The sequence below is a fragment of the Plasmodium cynomolgi genome, chromosome 9, assembly GCF_000321355.1.
Source record: "Plasmodium cynomolgi strain B DNA, chromosome 9, whole genome shotgun sequence".
NCBI classification, from domain to species: Eukaryota; Apicomplexa; class Aconoidasida; order Haemosporida; family Plasmodiidae; genus Plasmodium; species Plasmodium cynomolgi.
The window spans coordinates 339,796-357,169 of record NC_020402.1 but is presented as its reverse complement, the minus strand read 5'-3'; the positions used below and the strand labels follow the sequence as shown (position 1 = coordinate 357,169).

Genomic DNA, 17,374 nt, shown 5'->3' with positions numbered 1-17,374 from the left:
CGAAACGTACATCCGTTTAGCCATTTCGCATTTGCGAGTATCCGCAATGCGTAAATAATTCCTTTTCGACTGAGAAGTTGGCTCTGAAGTAAAGAGCCGAACCAGATTTGCTTCTTCTTCTTTTTTTTTCACTTTCACATCTTTACCATACGGCTCGTGTTCCTCCCTCCCCCCCCAATTTTTTGTTCTGTGGCCAAACCGGTTTGCCTTTCACTTGACGAAAATGTTAATTGGGCATTTGTTCATCTGCGTAAGGAAGTGAGGCTGTTCGAGAAATGCGAAGATGTGACTTTGACTGGGAAAAAAGGGGGGTGGAGAGAAAATACATTTTTTCCTTTCGCTCGATGCGGCTGTATAAATATGTCCGTCCCTTCCGTGTGATGCAGCCACCCCAGGTATTATAGAAGGTAACCTTTTTTTTTCTTTTTTTTTTTTGCAAAAAGGGTTTTTTGCTCGGTTTGAACCAAGTTTCCCGAAACGAACGAGCAGATTGAACAAAATGAAGTCAAAGTACGAGGCTGTGTTCGACGACGAGCTGAGCAGCTCGCGTGGGTCTGCCAACCAGGTTAATCGAGAGTCTTCCCGAAATGAAGAGAACACAGCGTGTCCGAACTATAGCCTGAACAACATTTACGGAAAAATAGTCAAAATAAGGAAAGAGCTAGAAAAATCATACAATTTGTTTTACTCATATAATTTAATTGTATCAAGCGAAGGGGAAGGCAACATAAACCCTGGGAGGAATTACGCAGATGTGTATCAACGAAATGACGCTTTGAAGATAAACGCAAATGCGAAGAATAATTTGACCCTAAACAAAATAAACGCGCTCACAAATTCCTTTTTTATGAATGTTGAAACGTTGAGGAATACTTACTCTTTTCTTGGTACAAATAATATGAACGGTCAGGCAATGATGAGTGACGAAAACGTTATATGGGAGAGAAGAATTGAGACGTTAACGAGTGAAGCTAACTCTTACATCAAAACACTGGACGGAATTTACAAAACGAATTTGAGTCACACGGAAAGGAACGCCCGTAATGCATATAACGAACGGGATGGTTTGATGGGCAACAGTCCACACAGAGACGGGAAGAAGGCGAAGAAGAAAATGGGTGCAGACTCCTCCATCGGTTATCTACACAATGAGAGGGAAATCCTGAAGGAGGTGGAAAACAACCTTAACGTCTTTCACGTCCAGGGAATGAGTACATTAGAATTAATCAGGAAGCAAAACAAATTTTTGAAAAATGTTCGCAAGAAAGTAATTGACATTTACAACTACGTCGGCTTGTCGTCTTCCCTGACCGACGCCATCAAAAAGGCGCACAAGCAGAACTTGGTCATCGTCCTCGTGGGCATGCTTCTTAGCTTGCTCTTTTTTTACGTCCTCTACAAGTACGTCCGGGGCTGATTCGCGCAGAGCGGACACGCCCCTGGGAAAACGTGTACATAACTGTACGTATAGGTATGTAGCCATATTTGTGCCTACTTTTTTGTGCCTACATTTTTGTGCCTGCATTTTTGTGGCACCCTTTTGTGGTTCTCTTCCCCCCATCCGTCCGCGCATATATTCCCATTTGGCGCGAATGTGCGGAGCAGCACCCCTCCTCCCTCTTTCGCTCACTTTTTTTTCTCCTTCTCATTGCGCAGCAGCTGTTATGATGATACCATGCGCAAGTAAAAATATTTATTCTTAATTTTGTTTGTTTAAATGGTGAAGTAAAAAAAAAAGGGAAAACATATTTTTGCCACCTAATTAGCATGTATTTTTTTTTTTTTTTTACCGCCTTACGAGTTTGTGAAATTCTTTCTTCCAACTTTTTTTTTTTTTGAGCCGCTTGGCACATTCTTCACGTGACGCTTTGACAATTTTGGTCATTTTGCTACCGCGTACTGAACACGCTCTTTAATTCGCAACCCGGAAATGGATTACCAGGCCGAGGGGTGCATTCGTAGCATGGGGACTACCTTATTTTTCGTGACCTGAGGGTAGAAGGCCAATCGGTCCGTCTCTTCGCCGCATCGCCCCTGTACCTGCTACGCACCAGGGATGCTGCCAATTTTGTGCATCGTGGGGGTAACTGTTTAGTGTAGATATTGCACGAAATAAAAAGAAAAGGGAGCACCACGAGAAAGCGAAACCGCGGAGGAGCAAAGGGAAGAATGGATGAAGTAGTCCCCCCAATGGAGGGAGAAGCCGCCCCAGTGGAGGGAGAAGCCGCCCCAGTGGAGGGAGAAGCAGCCCCAATGGAGGGAGAAGCCGCCCCAATGGAGGGAGAAGCAGCCCCAATGGAGGGAGAAGCAGCCCAAGTGGAGGGAGAAGCCGCCTCAGTGGAGAAAGCTTCCCCGGACTCGGAACCACCGCTTCCTGGCAGGTACGACCATCTGTCCAGAGAAGTGCAGGAGTACTACGTGGGCGTGCCGTACAGCTGGGAATACGTGGAGGGCAGCAGGGGGTGGTTCATCATCGAAACGAGCAAAGGGTATAAATTCTATTTCAACAAGAAAACGAGCGAAAAGACGTGGAAGTGCCCAAAGGAGGTAGAAATTCTGTTGAAGAAAAAGCAAAGCGATCAGCCGGTTGGTGAATCGGTGGAGAGAAGCCCCACAGGGGGTCGTCACCACGGCGTGATCGGAATTGACTCAGACGCAAGGAGCGCGACCTCAAGTGGTCTAACCAACGGAACGACGGGGGAAGGTAGCCAAGGGAAAAAAGGCATGGAAAAGGGCTTCGAAAAAGGCATGGAAAAAGGCTTCGAAAAAGGCATCGAAAAAAGCATGGAAAGAATCCTCGAGGATTATAAAACCCTTCTCATCGAAAAAAACATGGACCAATTCTGCAAATATGAAAACGTGTTGGCCCACCTCCTCTACGATGAAAGATATCTGAGAGTACCAAAGGAACTGAGGAAGGAATATTTTAATAATCTGATAAAAGAAATTGAAAGTGACAGAAGAAGAGAGCTCAAAATGCTAGTAGAGAATTTCCAATCTTTGCTGTGTAAGGTAGAAGGTCAAATTAGGTACCCCTTTGAAGAGACAGACGCGATATCCATTTTGAGGGGTGAAAAAGCATTCCAAGGGAATGGTACCAAAAATTGGAATATTACAAGGAGCAAACTGTTAAAGGAATTTTTACAAAAGAAAAAAAAAAACATGGAAAGAGAAACGGAAGAAAAATTGGAACAAGTTTTGTTTGATGCCTTCAGAGGGGAAAGCCCAGGGAAGTGGATTAAAATAAAAAATAATTTACTACGAAGTAGCAAGTACGACATTTTATCCTTTGAGAAAAAAACACACATATTTCAAAGTGTCAGTCAGAAATTGTTGGCTAAGCGGAAGGGAGAAAATCGGCATGCAGATTCCCTCTCAGATATTATGCGATCAGCCTATCGTGCCAACGCGATAACTGACGATAGAAACGTTTTTGTGAGTCTCCTGCATGAGAAGCTAAAACACCCAGTTATAGACGAAGCCATTTTGAAACATGACCCATTTACGGCCAAAATGTTCGACTCCTTTGAAGAGGCCGTGAAAATTCCTGCTGACCTCATAACAGACGAGAGGTACAGAAATGTGCGCCTAACGGATACAGAAAAATTAAGCTTGTACAGAGAATTTATTATAAGCTACATAAATATAAAAAGAGACACATTCGAAAAAATGCTTCACGAAATTCCAATTAATTATATGAACGACACTTTGGAAGACATCATAAAGCTGGTCGATAAGAGTGACCGAATTTTTAAGTCTTTACCACTAGTCCATTTGGAAAATGTTTTCTCAAAATGGAGAACTTACAAAATTAAGGAGGCCAAAAAAATGTTTGCAGATTTTTTGAAGAAGTCCAATTGGGTTAAACACGACTCGGATGAGCGTGGGAACTACGATGCGCTCCTCAAAGTTCTGTCGCAGGACGTCAGGTAGTAGAGATATCTCAAGGGGAGGGTACATGTGTACTGATAGACCCTTTCTATGTGCATGTGTCGTTCCAAATTTGTACTTTTGCATAATGATCAAAGTTTCATTAATCCTCCTTTCTCTCCTCCCTCCGCAGCTACCAACGACTCAAGTGCGTGCCCGCGGACAGGGAAGAAATGGTGAAGAAGCGCATAAGGGAGTTAAAGGAAGAACACAAGAAGAACAAGAACTTAGCAGAAAGGCTGAACCGTTGACGCGATTGAAGTGATAACTTCTCAGTTGTGGTGACGCCCTTCTGGGTTGAGAGAGATAGCCGAAATGGCGACTCAAACAGGGGCACCTTTTTTTTTCGTTTCATTTGTGGGCATGCGCATGTGAGGAGCAGGGCGAAATATATGTTTTTTTTTTTTTTTTTTTTTTAATAGCCCTTTAGCAACCCCTGCGTTGCGCTGCCTCTCGCAAATTTAAAAACGGTGCACACAACACTAGGTTAGTAACTACGCATGCGTGTGCATTTGAATATGTCGAGTTTTGTTTCCCCGTTTGAGCGACAACAAGGGGGAGGTTCGCCCTCCACTGTGTATGTAAAATCGGGTGAACATACTTAGCTGGCCATATGTATTATATATTCCCCTAGCCAAGTATCCTGTGAACGAAATGAACACATTAGTCGTTATGAAGAGTCCCCTTTTCGGAGGCCATATGAACAAAACAATCCCATATGTATGTACGAACATGGACATAAACACGTAGCCATTGATGGGAGTGTCTACTTCTTCACATTTGTGTGCATACATTTTTTCCGTGCCTTTGGTTAAATTTTTCAGACTGTGAATTGTACAGACACACAAAAGGTTACAAATTTTCACGCGTCCATATTTTTTTTTTTTTTGTCTTTCACTTGTACGTTTAAGAATGTGTGCGTTATTTTGCCTTAAAAAAATTTATAAATTTTGCAGCAGAAATGTGCTTTAGGGGATAGAGAGTCCACGGGAAAAACTCCACCTTATGTGTGAGAAGTTCTCCAAAGTTAGGTGCGTTTTTTTTTTTTTTTTTTTTTTTAACTCTCCCAACATGGAAAGTGGTTATAAATCACTGGGTGCTGAGGTCAACGTTCGAGAAAAAAAAAAAAAAAAAAAGAGAGAACGAGAAAGAGAAGAAAATAAGGCAAGTAGGCAAACTAAATCGAAGCAAGGCAAAATAAATGTCAATTATTTCTCCCTTCTCAGCACATTCCATTCGTTATATTCCACTAAGTAGGCCATTTTTTTTTTTTTCATTTTTGCTTGCTTCAAACAATTTTATGCACATTTAAGAGCCAAGCAAAAGCTCAGAATAGGAATCATCCTATGCCCTCACGCAATTGTACATATGCAGGAGGAAATTTTTTTTCCGTGTAGGGATGCGCGAGCGCTTTTAAGGATACCCATTTTGCAAATCTTACATGTCGCATCCTATCGAATTTTTAAAATTTGAGTAAGTAAGGAGAGTATAATAAAAATAATGGGAAAAAAAAAAAAAAAAAATTATCACAGAAGGAAACCTCCAACTGGGGCATCTTAACGAACATAGGTCCCCCAAAAAAAGTAGCACACACACAGATGTACTTTTCGAAAAAGCAGAAACATCCATGTGTGTTCCTTTTTCGAAATTTTTCATTTTGTTCGCACATTTTTCTACTTTGAACGTAGGTAATACGAAGTTGAGGAGTAGGCGAAGAGAAGTGGAGCCCACCACACAGGCAAATAGCTTCATTTCGACGCCACTGTGTTGCGAAATGGCGCGAGTGGTGCGAAGGCCATAAGGGATTACAATAAGGGGGACGCGCAGATGCCCTCGCGCGCCCGTTGCGAGATATGCATATGAGTGACTCACGCGCTAGGGTGGGCTACCGCGGTTGTTGGGGCTGTTGCAGCCGTTGCGATTGTTGCGACCGTTGCGACCGTTGCGATTATTGCTGCTGTTGCTGCTGCGATTGTTGCCGTTGTTGCGGCTGACACGGCAAGTGCGCCTGTTTGTGGACGCCGCTGTCCACGCCGCTGTCGACGTCGCTGTCGGCGCGGACGATTACCCCCCCAAGTGAGAGCACCCAGTAGATGTTCCCATTTGTTTCAGTTTGGCGGCAACGTGCAAAGGGGATATTTCTCTCCAGGGGCTGCACTGCATTTAGGTGGTGACCCCAGCTGGGAAGCTAAACTGATAGGAAAGCCACCTCGATTGGGAGGTCCCTCCTGGAAAAAAGCGTGCCTACTCTACCGCTGCAAGAGCACCCGAAAAATGTGGCTCGAAAAATACGCCCCGCAAAGCCTGGACGAGCTGAAAATCCATAAGGACATCACGGAGAGGCTGAAGAAGCTAAGCGCGCACAAGGATCTACCACACATCATTTTTTACGGCGCTCCAGGAGGAGGAAAAAGTACAAGAATAGATTGTCTAATAAAGGAAATATTTAAAGAAGAAAAAATAATCAGGAGACCAGAATGTCTAACGAATGCAGAAAATAAAATCAGCATAAATGTGGTGCAAAGTAATTACCACTTAGAGTTACAATGCTTCGAATTAGGAACCAAGGATAAAATAATAGTGCAGAATGTAATTAAAGAGTTATGTAGCTATAAATCAAGTGCATCTTTTTTTTCAAAATCACCCATGTACAGAATATTCGTTTTTAAAGATGCCGAGTTTTTAAGTGAAGGAGCTCAAGCAGGATTGAGAAGGACATTAGAGACGTACATAAGAAATGCTAGAGTTATTTTACACTTAGAACACTTGTCAAAAATTATTGAGCCTTTAAAGAGTAGGTGTATTTGTATCCGAGTTCCTCTCCCTACGGAAGAAGAAATTCTGGGGGTCTTAAAAGATATTAGCGAAAGTGAGCATGTGCCTGTTTCCTTCAGTTCTGCAGAATTTTTTAAAACCTTGATTAATAAGCACGGTAGAAATTTGAGGAAATGTATTATGGCACTAGAAATGACAGTGTATTCAAATTCGGCCAAGCCACATCAATCCCTTTCGGTTGCTTCTACATACATAAATGAACTGTGCGATTTTGCTTTTGTAAATCCGTCCCAAATAAAAATGAAAGAATGTGTAACGAAGATTCAGAGCTTAATAACGTGTCAAATTCCGGTCAACTTTATTTTCGAAACGATCATTAAGTATTTGTTACGGAATAATTTCGATTACAAACTCAAGTACTACTTCCTGAAGTTGTGCGCGCACTTTTCCTTCCTCTCCGAGAGCTCCTTCGACAAAAGCGTCTCCCTCATCGCGTTCATCGTGAACGCCAACACCGCCATTATTAAGTACAACTTGGCGAGGAAGTAGCGCTGGCGGGGGGCGGTGAGCGGTGGGCGGTAAGCGGTGAGGAGGCGCGGCGATTACGCCTGCACTGTCGCTCCGCACAGCCCCTCCCCGCGCATTTACGCTACATTTCGCGTGTCCTTTTTTTACGCGCCCTGCTCCCGCTCCTCCCTTTTTTTGCGTGCGCACACGGCGAGCCCCCCAAGATGGTCAAAAGGAACTCGCAAAGAATTCGCAACAAATTTGCACACAATTCGCAACAAATTTGCACATAATTCGCAACAAATTTGCACACAATTCGGAAACAAATTGCAAACAAATTGCAAACAAATTGCAAACAATTCGCAAACAATTCACAAAATGGTAACAACGTGGCGGGCATGTGGCGCGATGCACAAAAAAGGAAAAAAAAAAAGTCAAATTTTTCGAATCTTACAAATGTATAAAATTCCAAAGGGTGACCTATCCGGCAGGGAAATGTAGCCATATTTGGTCTTCTCGAAGAAGGATAGGAAGTGGGTGCTCGGGCCGTCACTGGGAACGCTATCGCCCCCAGTGGGTCTATTCCCATGCTGGCTACACCGGTCTATATGCTCATTTCCACGCTGCTCACAGTTATGTTCTCCCTCGCTCAGTGTCACATCGTGGGTGGGGTCCTCCCCAACAGATTGCCCTCCAAAAGATGCGGAAAAAAAACGATCGCAATCATCCCTAGGGAACCGTTTCTGATATTCTTCCTTCACAAAATCGACAATTTGAACTTGCTTTTTATATTTTTTTAAAAATTTTTCAATCACATAATCATTCTCATGGTGAGAAAGAGCACAGGTCGAATAAACAAGAGTGCCATTTGTGTGTAAAAGCTGAAAGGAGTTACATAACAACTCAAATTGTATACTTGCGTTATTTTTTATCACCTTATCTGTCCACTTGTTGAGTAAATTTTTTTTTTTTTTCATTAAATGCTCATCAGTGGAGCAAGGAACATCTAGCAATATTTTGTGGAACTTTGGGAATCTTAAAAATGAGTTCATATTTAGTCCATTATAATTTGTGATATGAAAATTATTCGACGAAAGTAGATCTTTTGGCAATTGTTTACTTAATACTTGTTTCAATCGTTCGTACCTTATTCGATTAAATTCGTTTGCTACAAAGAATCCTTGTCTTTTCGTAGCATAATAATTCACCATATCTAGCGAGCATGTAATTTGTATACTTCCATCCTTTAGATATTCCATGTTTTTAATTCTCTTTACTGGTGAGGAGTCATACCCGAACAGCTGGTTTGCGATGACTAGGGACTTACCCCCAGGAGATGCACACATATCCAGCACATTTTCGTTCTTCTGTACATCCAAAAAATATGCTGACAGGACAGAACAGGGATTTAAGTAGTAAATCGCTTTATTTATGTTTTCCACCTCTCCATCCTGCTTCATTATATCATCTGCGTTTAGTATCTCTGAATTGTGAATTATTATTTTTTCGCAATTTTCGGCTGGGTGGGGGTTAATCGGGGCGGTCCCTCCGCTTGGGTTTTCTTTCACGCTTGGGTTTTCTCCTCCCCATGGATGCCTTTCCTTTTGCGTTTCCCTGGGATTGGCCTCTTCGGTATTCACCTCCACGGTATTGACCCCTACGGTGCTCACCTCTTTGGAATTCCCCCCTACGGTGTTCACCTCTTTGGGATTCCCCCCCGCGGAGCATTCCGCTTCTCCCCTCTCTGCGCCCGCGGACGGGATAACCCCTTTCTGACCTTCCCCCTGGGAGGAGACCGCTACCCCCCGATGGGTCAGCAAATGTGCATACGCCCCATCAACATACAAACCATCGAAACTTGTTTCCACCTTATTTGTCCTAACCATGAATAACAAAATTTTTGTCAAGTTGAAATAATCTACTTTTACAAAATCGGTTATGAATGCTCCTTGTACAGTTTTCTCCTCCTCCAGGGTCCTTAACAGGGTAGCCGCTCTCTTCTCTCCATACTCCCTTTTCAGGTTGAAGAAGTACCCTACTTTTCCGCTGCATTTCATCGTGTGTGTGGGGGGAGCGCTGCGTCACCGTCACACTGATCAGATTGCTTCACCTGTGCAACTCACATGAATAATATGCTTACGTCACTGCTGACTTTGCAACGGGCTGATTGCACGTTTGCCCATGAGCCTACCAACTGCTTTGGGAACGACACCAGGGAGTTGCTTCTTCAGGTGAGTGATATCCAATTTGGCGTCTCCTTCTGCGTGCCTCATTTTGTGGGAAGCGGTATGGAAATGCTTGCTTGGTTTCTCCTTCAAGTTACGTCGTCTCGCCGATTTGCCTGTTCATGAGAGGTCGAGCACCCGAGTAAGCTTATATGGATACTACGTGCGTATGTATAATGCATGGGATGAGTACCCACTGTGGGGAGCCTCTCTCTCTCTTTTTCCCTTTATTACTTCCCCGCAGAGGAAATTATGACCCGCTCGCGATTTCTGAGCAACGAATTTGTTCGTGGAACGTTCGCAGAAAAGGGGGAGGGGGGGCAAAAGAGGAGAAAAAAAAAAAAAAAAAAAAAGACCAATCAGTTTTTTTGCCCAATACATACATTCGCACATGTGCCCACGTATTACATTCTACCGCAACTGAACTGCACAAATAAGTAGCTCTACCGCGCTGTTAACAGCCATGAAAAAAAAAAAATAAAATAATAAAACTCCCCTTGTACACCCGTAGTGTACATTATTTTACGTGGCGTCGTCTCGCAATCATTTAGTGAACCCCGCGGGGAATTTATTTTCCTTTTCGCTTCTTGATCTGATGCGAATGCTTCGTTATGGGGCCTCTCTCAGTGCGTCGATTTTTTCATTTTTCGGCCACCCCCACTGCTTCATTTTTTACGCGCCAAGGCGGTTATCAGACGATAGGTTAATTAAACAGATGAGCAGTTGAAGAGCGAGGAAAAAAAAAAAAAAAAAAATCAACGGAAGTGTAGCCCATTCGCAATTTAACTTTTCTCAAGAGAGCTGCTTCTTTTTGTGGGATGATTTGAGTTACGTCGGAAAAAATTGAAGACCCACCGAGGAATTCCCCATTTGCGATCACAAAGAGACAGAGGAATGTGCCAAGAGGGGACGGCAGGTGAACAGGGCGCGGGGCGGTTAGCGGCACAAAGCGCAAAGGCCGCCCTCTGAAGAACTCGCGCGTGAGTACATACATATAAAGGTATGTATATATGTGTACCTCTGCGCATGCCTTGTGAGTGTGTCGTGTCCGAAGCGCTCGCAGCGGAGCCACTTTAGCCAACTGACGAATTTCGCGTCTGTGAAGATTGACCAGAGGGGTGATCTCCACCATTTTGTGCCCCCTGACGTGAGTCATTTGGTTAGCGGCGGGAAGGTAGAACGGGGCGGCGAAACGGGACAGCTTAAGGGGACAGCTGAACGGGATAGCTTAACGGGACAGCTTAACGGGACAGCTTAACGGGATAGCTTAACGGGACAGCTTAACGGGACAGCGCGACGAAATAGCAGTACAAATATCACCCCTTCGTGGCAAGAACAGCCTGAACGAGACAACGCGCAGGTCGAATGGCCAGCCTCCTGCATGGATGGAGGAGTCGACGCGTTGTCTCGTTAAAGCGAACATGGGCGAGCAGATAAATATCACCCGTTGGCTCGCCCACCCCGAATGCCTGCGCAGGTGAAGCAATCTCGCGAGGAAAAACCTACGCATATGTACGTGTCGTGTATGTGTTTCCTACGCGGACTTCTGACGCGGTGCGAGCCGACCGGGCCGCGGGATGGACTCCCCAGGGAAGTCCCCCCCCTTGGAAGGGGAGCACCCCGCAGAGGAAGAAAATAAAATTCTACCGACGGGTCAAAATGAGTACAAAATTGTGAGTCAAAAGAGGGAGGAGAAAAAGGAGAAGCAGAAAAAGAAGGAGAAGGAGAAGAAGCAGAAAAAGAAGGAGAAAAGCCAAAGCGGTGACGAACACGCCATCCAAAAATATGAAGACGAAAAAATCGTCCTATTCCAAAACAACGAACTTGTTGAATATGACGCGAAGGACTTCAGGACAGGAAACAAAAATCACATCGTCTTGTTGGAAGAGGATTACTTAAGTGTATTGGAATTTTTAATTGAAAAAAAATTTTTTCCTGACTTACACAAATATAAGAGTGATGAAGCCATATCGCAAAGAATTCAAAAGGATGTCCATGATTTTACTCCAAGTTGTAGAAGTACCATTTTTAACTATGAGGGGGACTCACCTGACGAAGGAAGAAGTGAGCAAGTAGATCAAGCGAGGAGAAGAAGAGGTAGGAAAATGGCTAGCTATGCATCTCCAAGGGGTGAACCAAATGAGGGCTGCTACCCCGAGCAGGAGGAAAATAATCATATTGAGATGCTATACCCAACGGATCATTGCAGCGAGAGGAATGTAGATCCCCCTGAGGGGGGGTGGAATCATCAGGCACTCTGTCTCCAAGAAAAAAATTACAAGTTAGTGACTCTGGCGAACGGAAAAAAACACAAAATTAACCTAAATATAAATTTGAGAGATTTCCAGAAAAAATACACCTCGGAGGATAACAAATCGTTTGAGTACCTCCTAAGGAGCATGAAAAATAAAAATGTGGAGAGGAACATGTACTCCCTGATGAAGAGGAAGGAACACAATAAAAAAGTAGACTACATTGAAGAGTGCACAAGGAAAGGAATAAATTGTCATCAAGTGAATGCCAACAAATCGGAAAATGAATTAAGCAGCATGATGTTTTCCTCGAGTTTAACAGTTAGCATGATGGATGATGCTACTGAGAGTAAGATACAAATATATCACGAAAATACAAAATTTTCAGAAGAATATAATGAGGATATGAAGAGGCAGATCAGACAGTGTTCTCAAAATAGGCAGTTAAAAATTATGGAAAAAATGAAAGAAGATAAAGAGGAGCAGATGATCCAACAGGGGAAATTCAACCTACTGGAAAGGAATAACAGTTATGAGTATATGCGTACTCCACTTATATTGGCTGGGAAGGGTGTCGATAAGAGTCCCATCATAACATGGGGGGTCATTGCGAGCAGCCCTAAGTTGGTGGAAAGTGAGGATGACTACAGTGTGGAGAGCAGCAGCGGTGACGACTCCGATAATCTGCGCAGTAGCTCCAGGGGGAGAAGAGCCATCGCACAAGAAAACGACGAGACCGATTTTAATCCCATTCAGGAATTTAATCTACAACAAATTAATGACCGTGAACGGGTTGCGGAGAAGCTGCAGAATAGCCTGAAAGACATCAAATACAGCAAGGAAGCGTTAAAGAGAAAAAATCTCAGCTTGTTGATACATCGAAATTGTAGCTCCCGCATGTCGACCACGTCATATAGGAATTCAGTTCTGTCCAGGTACAGCCGGAAGCGACTCAGCGAATTGGCCATGAAATCGCCGCTCGCGTCACAAATTTTGAAAAAGAAGAGGTGATATTCCGCAGTGGGATGGATTTTACGCTGTGATGTAATAAGCTGGCAAGGGAGGGCCTTCTCGAATCATCAGCATTGGTTCAAGTTAATCTCGAAGAAAACAATCCCCGCGGAAGGTGGAGGCCCATTAAAGGGATTCCCCTAATGGGCGTTCTACAGTTATTTTCTCCACCGCGACTTCCGCGCGATCGACGGATTAGCTGATTGGTTGAGTGGCTGGTTAGCTGATTGGCTGATTTGCTGATTAGCTGATTGGCTGATTTGCTGATTAGCTGATTGGCTAATTTGCTGATTTGATTTTTTTCCCCTCTTTTTCTTTGATGCACATTTGTTTGACAAATTTTATTAAAATGTGGAACCCCTCCCCCTCGATATATTCCCAGCCTCGGTTACAGAGGATGCGTCCATTTATTTGTAGAGATTTGCTTCCTATCCTTTTTCCCTTTTTTTTTTTTTTTTGCGTGCATTATTGGGGGCACACATAGAGAGAGGCGCACAGATAGATAGACACGTAATGTGTTCCTCCGACTGGGTACTTCTCGTTGACAAATTAAAACCCACGTGACGTTTTTTTTTTTAGTCCCAAATGGCATCACGTCGCATGGCATGTCATGGCACATATTTGTCGAGTTATCATTTTTTTTGTTCATCGTGAGTGTGCACTTTGGTAGACCCCCCCGCAGCTGCACAGCACGCATAGAGTGCTTTCGCCGTTGTGCGCACACAATTGTGTCCTCCACTTTGTGCTCTCCCCTTTGTGTTCTCCACTTTGTGGGCTAACCCCCCTTTTGAAATGAACTCCCCTCCTGTGAAATCGCTGCAAAATAACACGAAATGGACTTAGTGAAGCTTGCCAAACAGGGCAGTGCACTGTCTCGAGAGTATAAGTCCCTCATAAGGTTATAAAAAAGGGGAGGGCATCCGGGGCCCTCTCGTTCATTTTTGTCACTCCTGCTGACTTTTACACATGTTGGCATATGTACTCGTTTGGTGGTCCTCATTTGGTGGTCCTCATTTGGTGGTCCTCATTTTGTGGCACTCATTTGCTGGTCCTCATTTGCTGGTCCTCATTCACGATAGGGACAAGGAGAAAAACGCCGGGAGGGAGCGCCTCGCCGCTATCACGATACAGAAGTGCTACAGAGGGTATTTGACCAGGCGGACTTACCTTGTTTATAAGTACCCACGAGCGGGCAAACGCAAAAGAGTGCGTCAGTTGGTGTGTGTTTACCTTTTTACTGTTCTGCGGGGGTTGTACCTCCTCTTCTTTTTCCCCCCCCCTGGTAGGTACTTTCTAAAGCGCGCGAAGGACGGCATAGAAATTCTGGAGTGCAAATTTTTGCTTAGAAAACTGAAGCAGCAAAGGCTGGAGCAGCAAGCCGTATTGTACATGTCGGACAATGCCACCAAGATACAGAAGGTGTAATGAGGAAAAACGGGCCTAAAAGAAGGAGCGGCAAACTCATAGGAGGGGTGCAAATCTGCGCGATCCGCTATCCTAGACACACGTGACTGCTCCCCCCCCACACCCCTCTTTTTTTTTTTCCTCCGATAATGGCAGCTTCAGGGGGTACTACTCCAGGAAATACATTCATGACTTCTTTAAGCGGAAGAGGGAAATAATCGAAATGGATGCACACGTAGGGCCCCCCAAAAAAAACAAAAAGAGAAAGAGAATGCGGAGAGAAAGAGAACGAGGAGAGAAAGAGAGGAAGGCGTGTCTACGCGGAACGCCCCAACAGCGGGCACTCCCCAAATGGATGCACATTTTTCATATTTACAGGTAAAGGCACAGAAGGGAATTATGCTTCAGGGGATTGAGGAGAAAAGAAAAAAACAGTTGGTAAGGAACGAAAGCTGGCAGTCGTTGACTTCTTAATTGAGAGGAACCAACATTGATGCGACTCGGTCTGCCCGTGTGCCAACCTGTTTACGAAAAAATAAAAAAAATTTTCCTTTCTACAGCTACACGACAATAAAGTGAAGGACACGAAAATACATAACGCTGCGAAAAATCTGCACCACCTCGTGTCAACGAAGGCGCAGAGGGGGGTCTATAATTACAGGATCGAAAATATCATACGGGAGCAGGTTGCTGATTCATCAAAGGGGGAATGGAAAATGAAAAAAGGAGAAACGCGAAAATGAGAAAATGCGAGATGAGAAACGAGAAACGTGAAATGAGAAACGAGAAATGAGAAACACCATAGCTGCGATCAAAGCGATCGAAGCACCAAAATGGAGAAACGGGGAGCTCCCTCCCTCGACATATGCAACTCTGTTGTCCCACGTAACAGAATAAAACATCGCCCCTTTTTTCCCCCTTCTTTCCCCCTTTTCAGCAAGAAAAAATCAAAAACAGCAGCGAAAAAAAAAAAAAAAATCTACTAAACAAAAAGAAGTAACGGTTATTACATAATAACAGAAAAACGACAAAAAAAGATATTCGTCTGGTCTGGTCTGGTCTGGTCTGGTCTGAGGGGGGGGTGTCCTATGTAAGCTTCAGCGTTGCCTGGCATTGAAAAATCGCAAGTGGGGGAAGATATAAGTGTGCACATTATTTTTGTATAAACACATGCAAGGATGTACAGCTCGAGACCATCATTTGTGTTGAGAAATTGCGCCGGGTGCGAATCAGGTTGATCGAAAAAAAGGAAGACGTGTGCGGGGGGAGGGACCTCTCGAAGCTGGTATAGCGCTTAATCATACTTACGAAATAAGATGCATCTGCACAAGTGTAAATAAGTAAGCACGAACAGGTGCGTACTTTGTCGCCTCCTCTCCCCCTCGATCGTCTTTTTTATTTTATTTTTTTTCTTTTGCCCATTTTGATTAATTCTCATCTTTTCTCCGTACCTTTATCAAAAAAATGTTACTTCCGATTTCCTCGTATTCTTCTTTCGATATCCATAAGCCCTCCTGGGCCTGCCTCAACTCAGGTTGAGAGAAAATCCGCGCTCCGCACCAGGCCATAATAGCTCTGTTTTCGTGCACGTGGACCTGTATCACAAAAAAAAAAAAAAAAAAAGAGGGGAGCAGCGTCAAATGGGGAGTAATTCATAAGGAATGCTCACAAAGGCACACCATTTGGATGCAGGAAAAGCAGTGTTACTCTACGATGTGCCTTTTTGGTGAAGGCCACCAGGGGGTGAAAAAAAAAAACCCCAACTAATTCGAACGTCTGATCTACCTTCACAGCCGATCTGGCACTCTCCGGAGCATTATTCTTCACCTCCCTCTCTAGTCGTTCCGCTAAGTTGGGGAAAAGAGAAGAACCCCCAGAAAGAACAATATAGCTTGTCAATGTTTTCCTATTTTCAATAGGACACAATAAAAGGGACTTCCACACAATGTCGACGATACTGAGATTATCCCTGTGGCAGATAAGTGGATTAAACAGAGCTTCAGGAACGTAAAAACGTTCATGTGATAATTCAACGGAGTTGTATCCATCTCGTAAAACATCTCCATCCGGAAGAGTGTAAGTGACAGTTAAATCGTCTCTCAGTTGATCCTTTGGTGGATTTAAGGAGCAAAAACATAACGTCTCTTTGATATTTTTAATGTATTCGAAATTTTTTCTTGTGGTCATACTGTATCCAATGTCACAAATTAATTTTTGCAAAAACATGCTTAGTTCCTCTCCACCAAAATCGGAACGTATGATCGAATTCTTTTCTATGTACCCATCAAACACGGGAATGCACTGAGTTACTCCATCCCCTATGTCTAAGACCAGCCCAGTTGTTAATCCCGTGGCATATATAGACATTAATCCCGAAACTGAAATGTTAATATTTTGGTAATTAAAATCCTCAAAAAAAATTTCTCCCATTTTTGTTCTATGGGAGGTTGAACATAAGGGTGGCTCTGTGAGCAGGATGTTTTCAACACTCCTGTTTTGGTCCACACATTTGATGGCATATTCCCAAGCAATTTGGGCCAAATCCCAATCTGATATGTGTCCATGATCGATTGGGCGGTAGAATGACAGTTCGGAGTCGCGGAAAATGGCTTCATCGCCGACGTAGGTTTCTTTGATTTCTCTGTCTCGGTGGAGGCCCACTATTGTCGGGAACACTATGGACGGCTCATCGTAGGAGTTCAATCCGGCTTTTATGTAACCTGCGGGGGGGTAAGCAGAAGGAAGCGGCCTAGGAAGATGAAGCGGCCTAAGCAGAGGAAGCGGCCTAGGAAGATGAAGCGGCCTAAGAAGACGAGGCAGGCTAAGCAGACTCGGCAGCCTTTTTAGCGCCACTTCACGGGTTCCCCTTTTGGAAAGCTGTCTCCTGCACATTCCTTACCTGAACCGTTGTCAATCACAATTGTTTGCTTATCCATATATGCGCAATTTTGTGGGAGGAACTTTTTACGTGAAGTAACTCGAAAGTATGCGGTGTGGCGGTTTGCTCTTTCGCTGTGCCAACCGTGCGGAGAGGCATAATAAAGTGAGCTGGACGGAAACGAAGAGGTGAAACACCTGAACGGCTGGCAACAAAAAAAAAAAAAAACACAGTACTGTTGACACCCCTTTGTTACAAATGTGGTACTAACTGTTCAAGACTTGATGGACAAAAAAGATGGGGTGAAAATGGGAAAATATAACATAAAGGTCAATATGAATATTTCCATTTAAGATCACAGGGGGGGGGAGAAATAAATCGAGCACTCCTGT

At 43.9% G+C, this 17,374-nt stretch overlaps 7 protein-coding genes across 7 annotated transcripts; 5 read left to right on the top strand and 2 right to left on the bottom strand.

The window, feature by feature from the left end:
- Positions 1-443: 443 nt before the first annotated feature.
- PCYB_091760 (hypothetical protein) lies at positions 444-1,415 on the top strand (the record flags this gene model as incomplete). Its single annotated transcript, XM_004222289.1, has 1 exon — positions 444-1,415. A coding segment is annotated over exon 1 (915 nt), but the record flags the coding sequence as incomplete, so codon positions are not given.
- A 754-nt stretch (positions 1,416-2,169) lies between these two features.
- PCYB_091750 (hypothetical protein) lies at positions 2,170-4,181 on the top strand (the record flags this gene model as incomplete). Its single annotated transcript, XM_004222288.1, has 2 exons — positions 2,170-3,929; positions 4,064-4,181. 2 exons carry the CDS (start codon positions 2,170-2,172, stop codon positions 4,179-4,181), a joined length of 1,878 nt encoding a protein of 625 aa, XP_004222336.1.
- A 2,395-nt stretch (positions 4,182-6,576) lies between these two features.
- Positions 6,577-7,254, top strand: PCYB_091740 (replication factor C subunit 5; the record flags this gene model as incomplete). Its single annotated transcript, XM_004222287.1, has 2 exons — positions 6,577-6,799; positions 6,833-7,254. The coding sequence occupies 2 exons, from the start codon at positions 6,577-6,579 to the stop codon at positions 7,252-7,254; spliced, it is 645 nt and encodes a 214-aa protein (XP_004222335.1).
- Positions 7,255-7,646: 392 nt separating this feature from the next.
- On the bottom strand, positions 7,647-9,269 carry PCYB_091730 (hypothetical protein; the record flags this gene model as incomplete). The annotated part of the gene is made up of 1 exon (XM_004222286.1): positions 7,647-9,269. The coding sequence occupies one exon, from the start codon at positions 9,267-9,269 to the stop codon at positions 7,647-7,649; it is 1,623 nt and encodes a 540-aa protein (XP_004222334.1).
- A 1,745-nt stretch (positions 9,270-11,014) lies between these two features.
- Positions 11,015-12,700, top strand: PCYB_091720 (hypothetical protein; the record flags this gene model as incomplete). Its single annotated transcript, XM_004222285.1, has 2 exons — positions 11,015-11,338; positions 11,393-12,700. 2 exons carry the CDS (start codon positions 11,015-11,017, stop codon positions 12,698-12,700), a joined length of 1,632 nt encoding a protein of 543 aa, XP_004222333.1.
- Positions 12,701-13,350: 650 nt separating this feature from the next.
- Positions 13,351-15,104, top strand: PCYB_091710 (calmodulin binding protein; the record flags this gene model as incomplete). The annotated part of the gene is made up of 7 exons (XM_004222284.1): positions 13,351-13,598; positions 13,780-13,878; positions 13,987-14,121; positions 14,261-14,339; positions 14,483-14,542; positions 14,665-14,790; positions 15,042-15,104. Exons 1-7 carry the CDS (start codon positions 13,534-13,536, stop codon positions 15,102-15,104), a joined length of 627 nt encoding a protein of 208 aa, XP_004222332.1. The 5' UTR covers positions 13,351-13,533.
- A 428-nt stretch (positions 15,105-15,532) lies between these two features.
- On the bottom strand, positions 15,533-17,323 carry PCYB_091700 (actin; the record flags this gene model as incomplete). Its single annotated transcript, XM_004222283.1, has 3 exons — positions 17,004-17,323; positions 15,890-16,824; positions 15,533-15,699 (listed from the first exon to the last, which is right to left on the bottom strand). Coding segments are annotated over exons 1-3 (1,137 nt in total), but the record flags the coding sequence as incomplete, so codon positions are not given.
- Between the last annotated feature and the right edge of the window lie 51 nt (positions 17,324-17,374).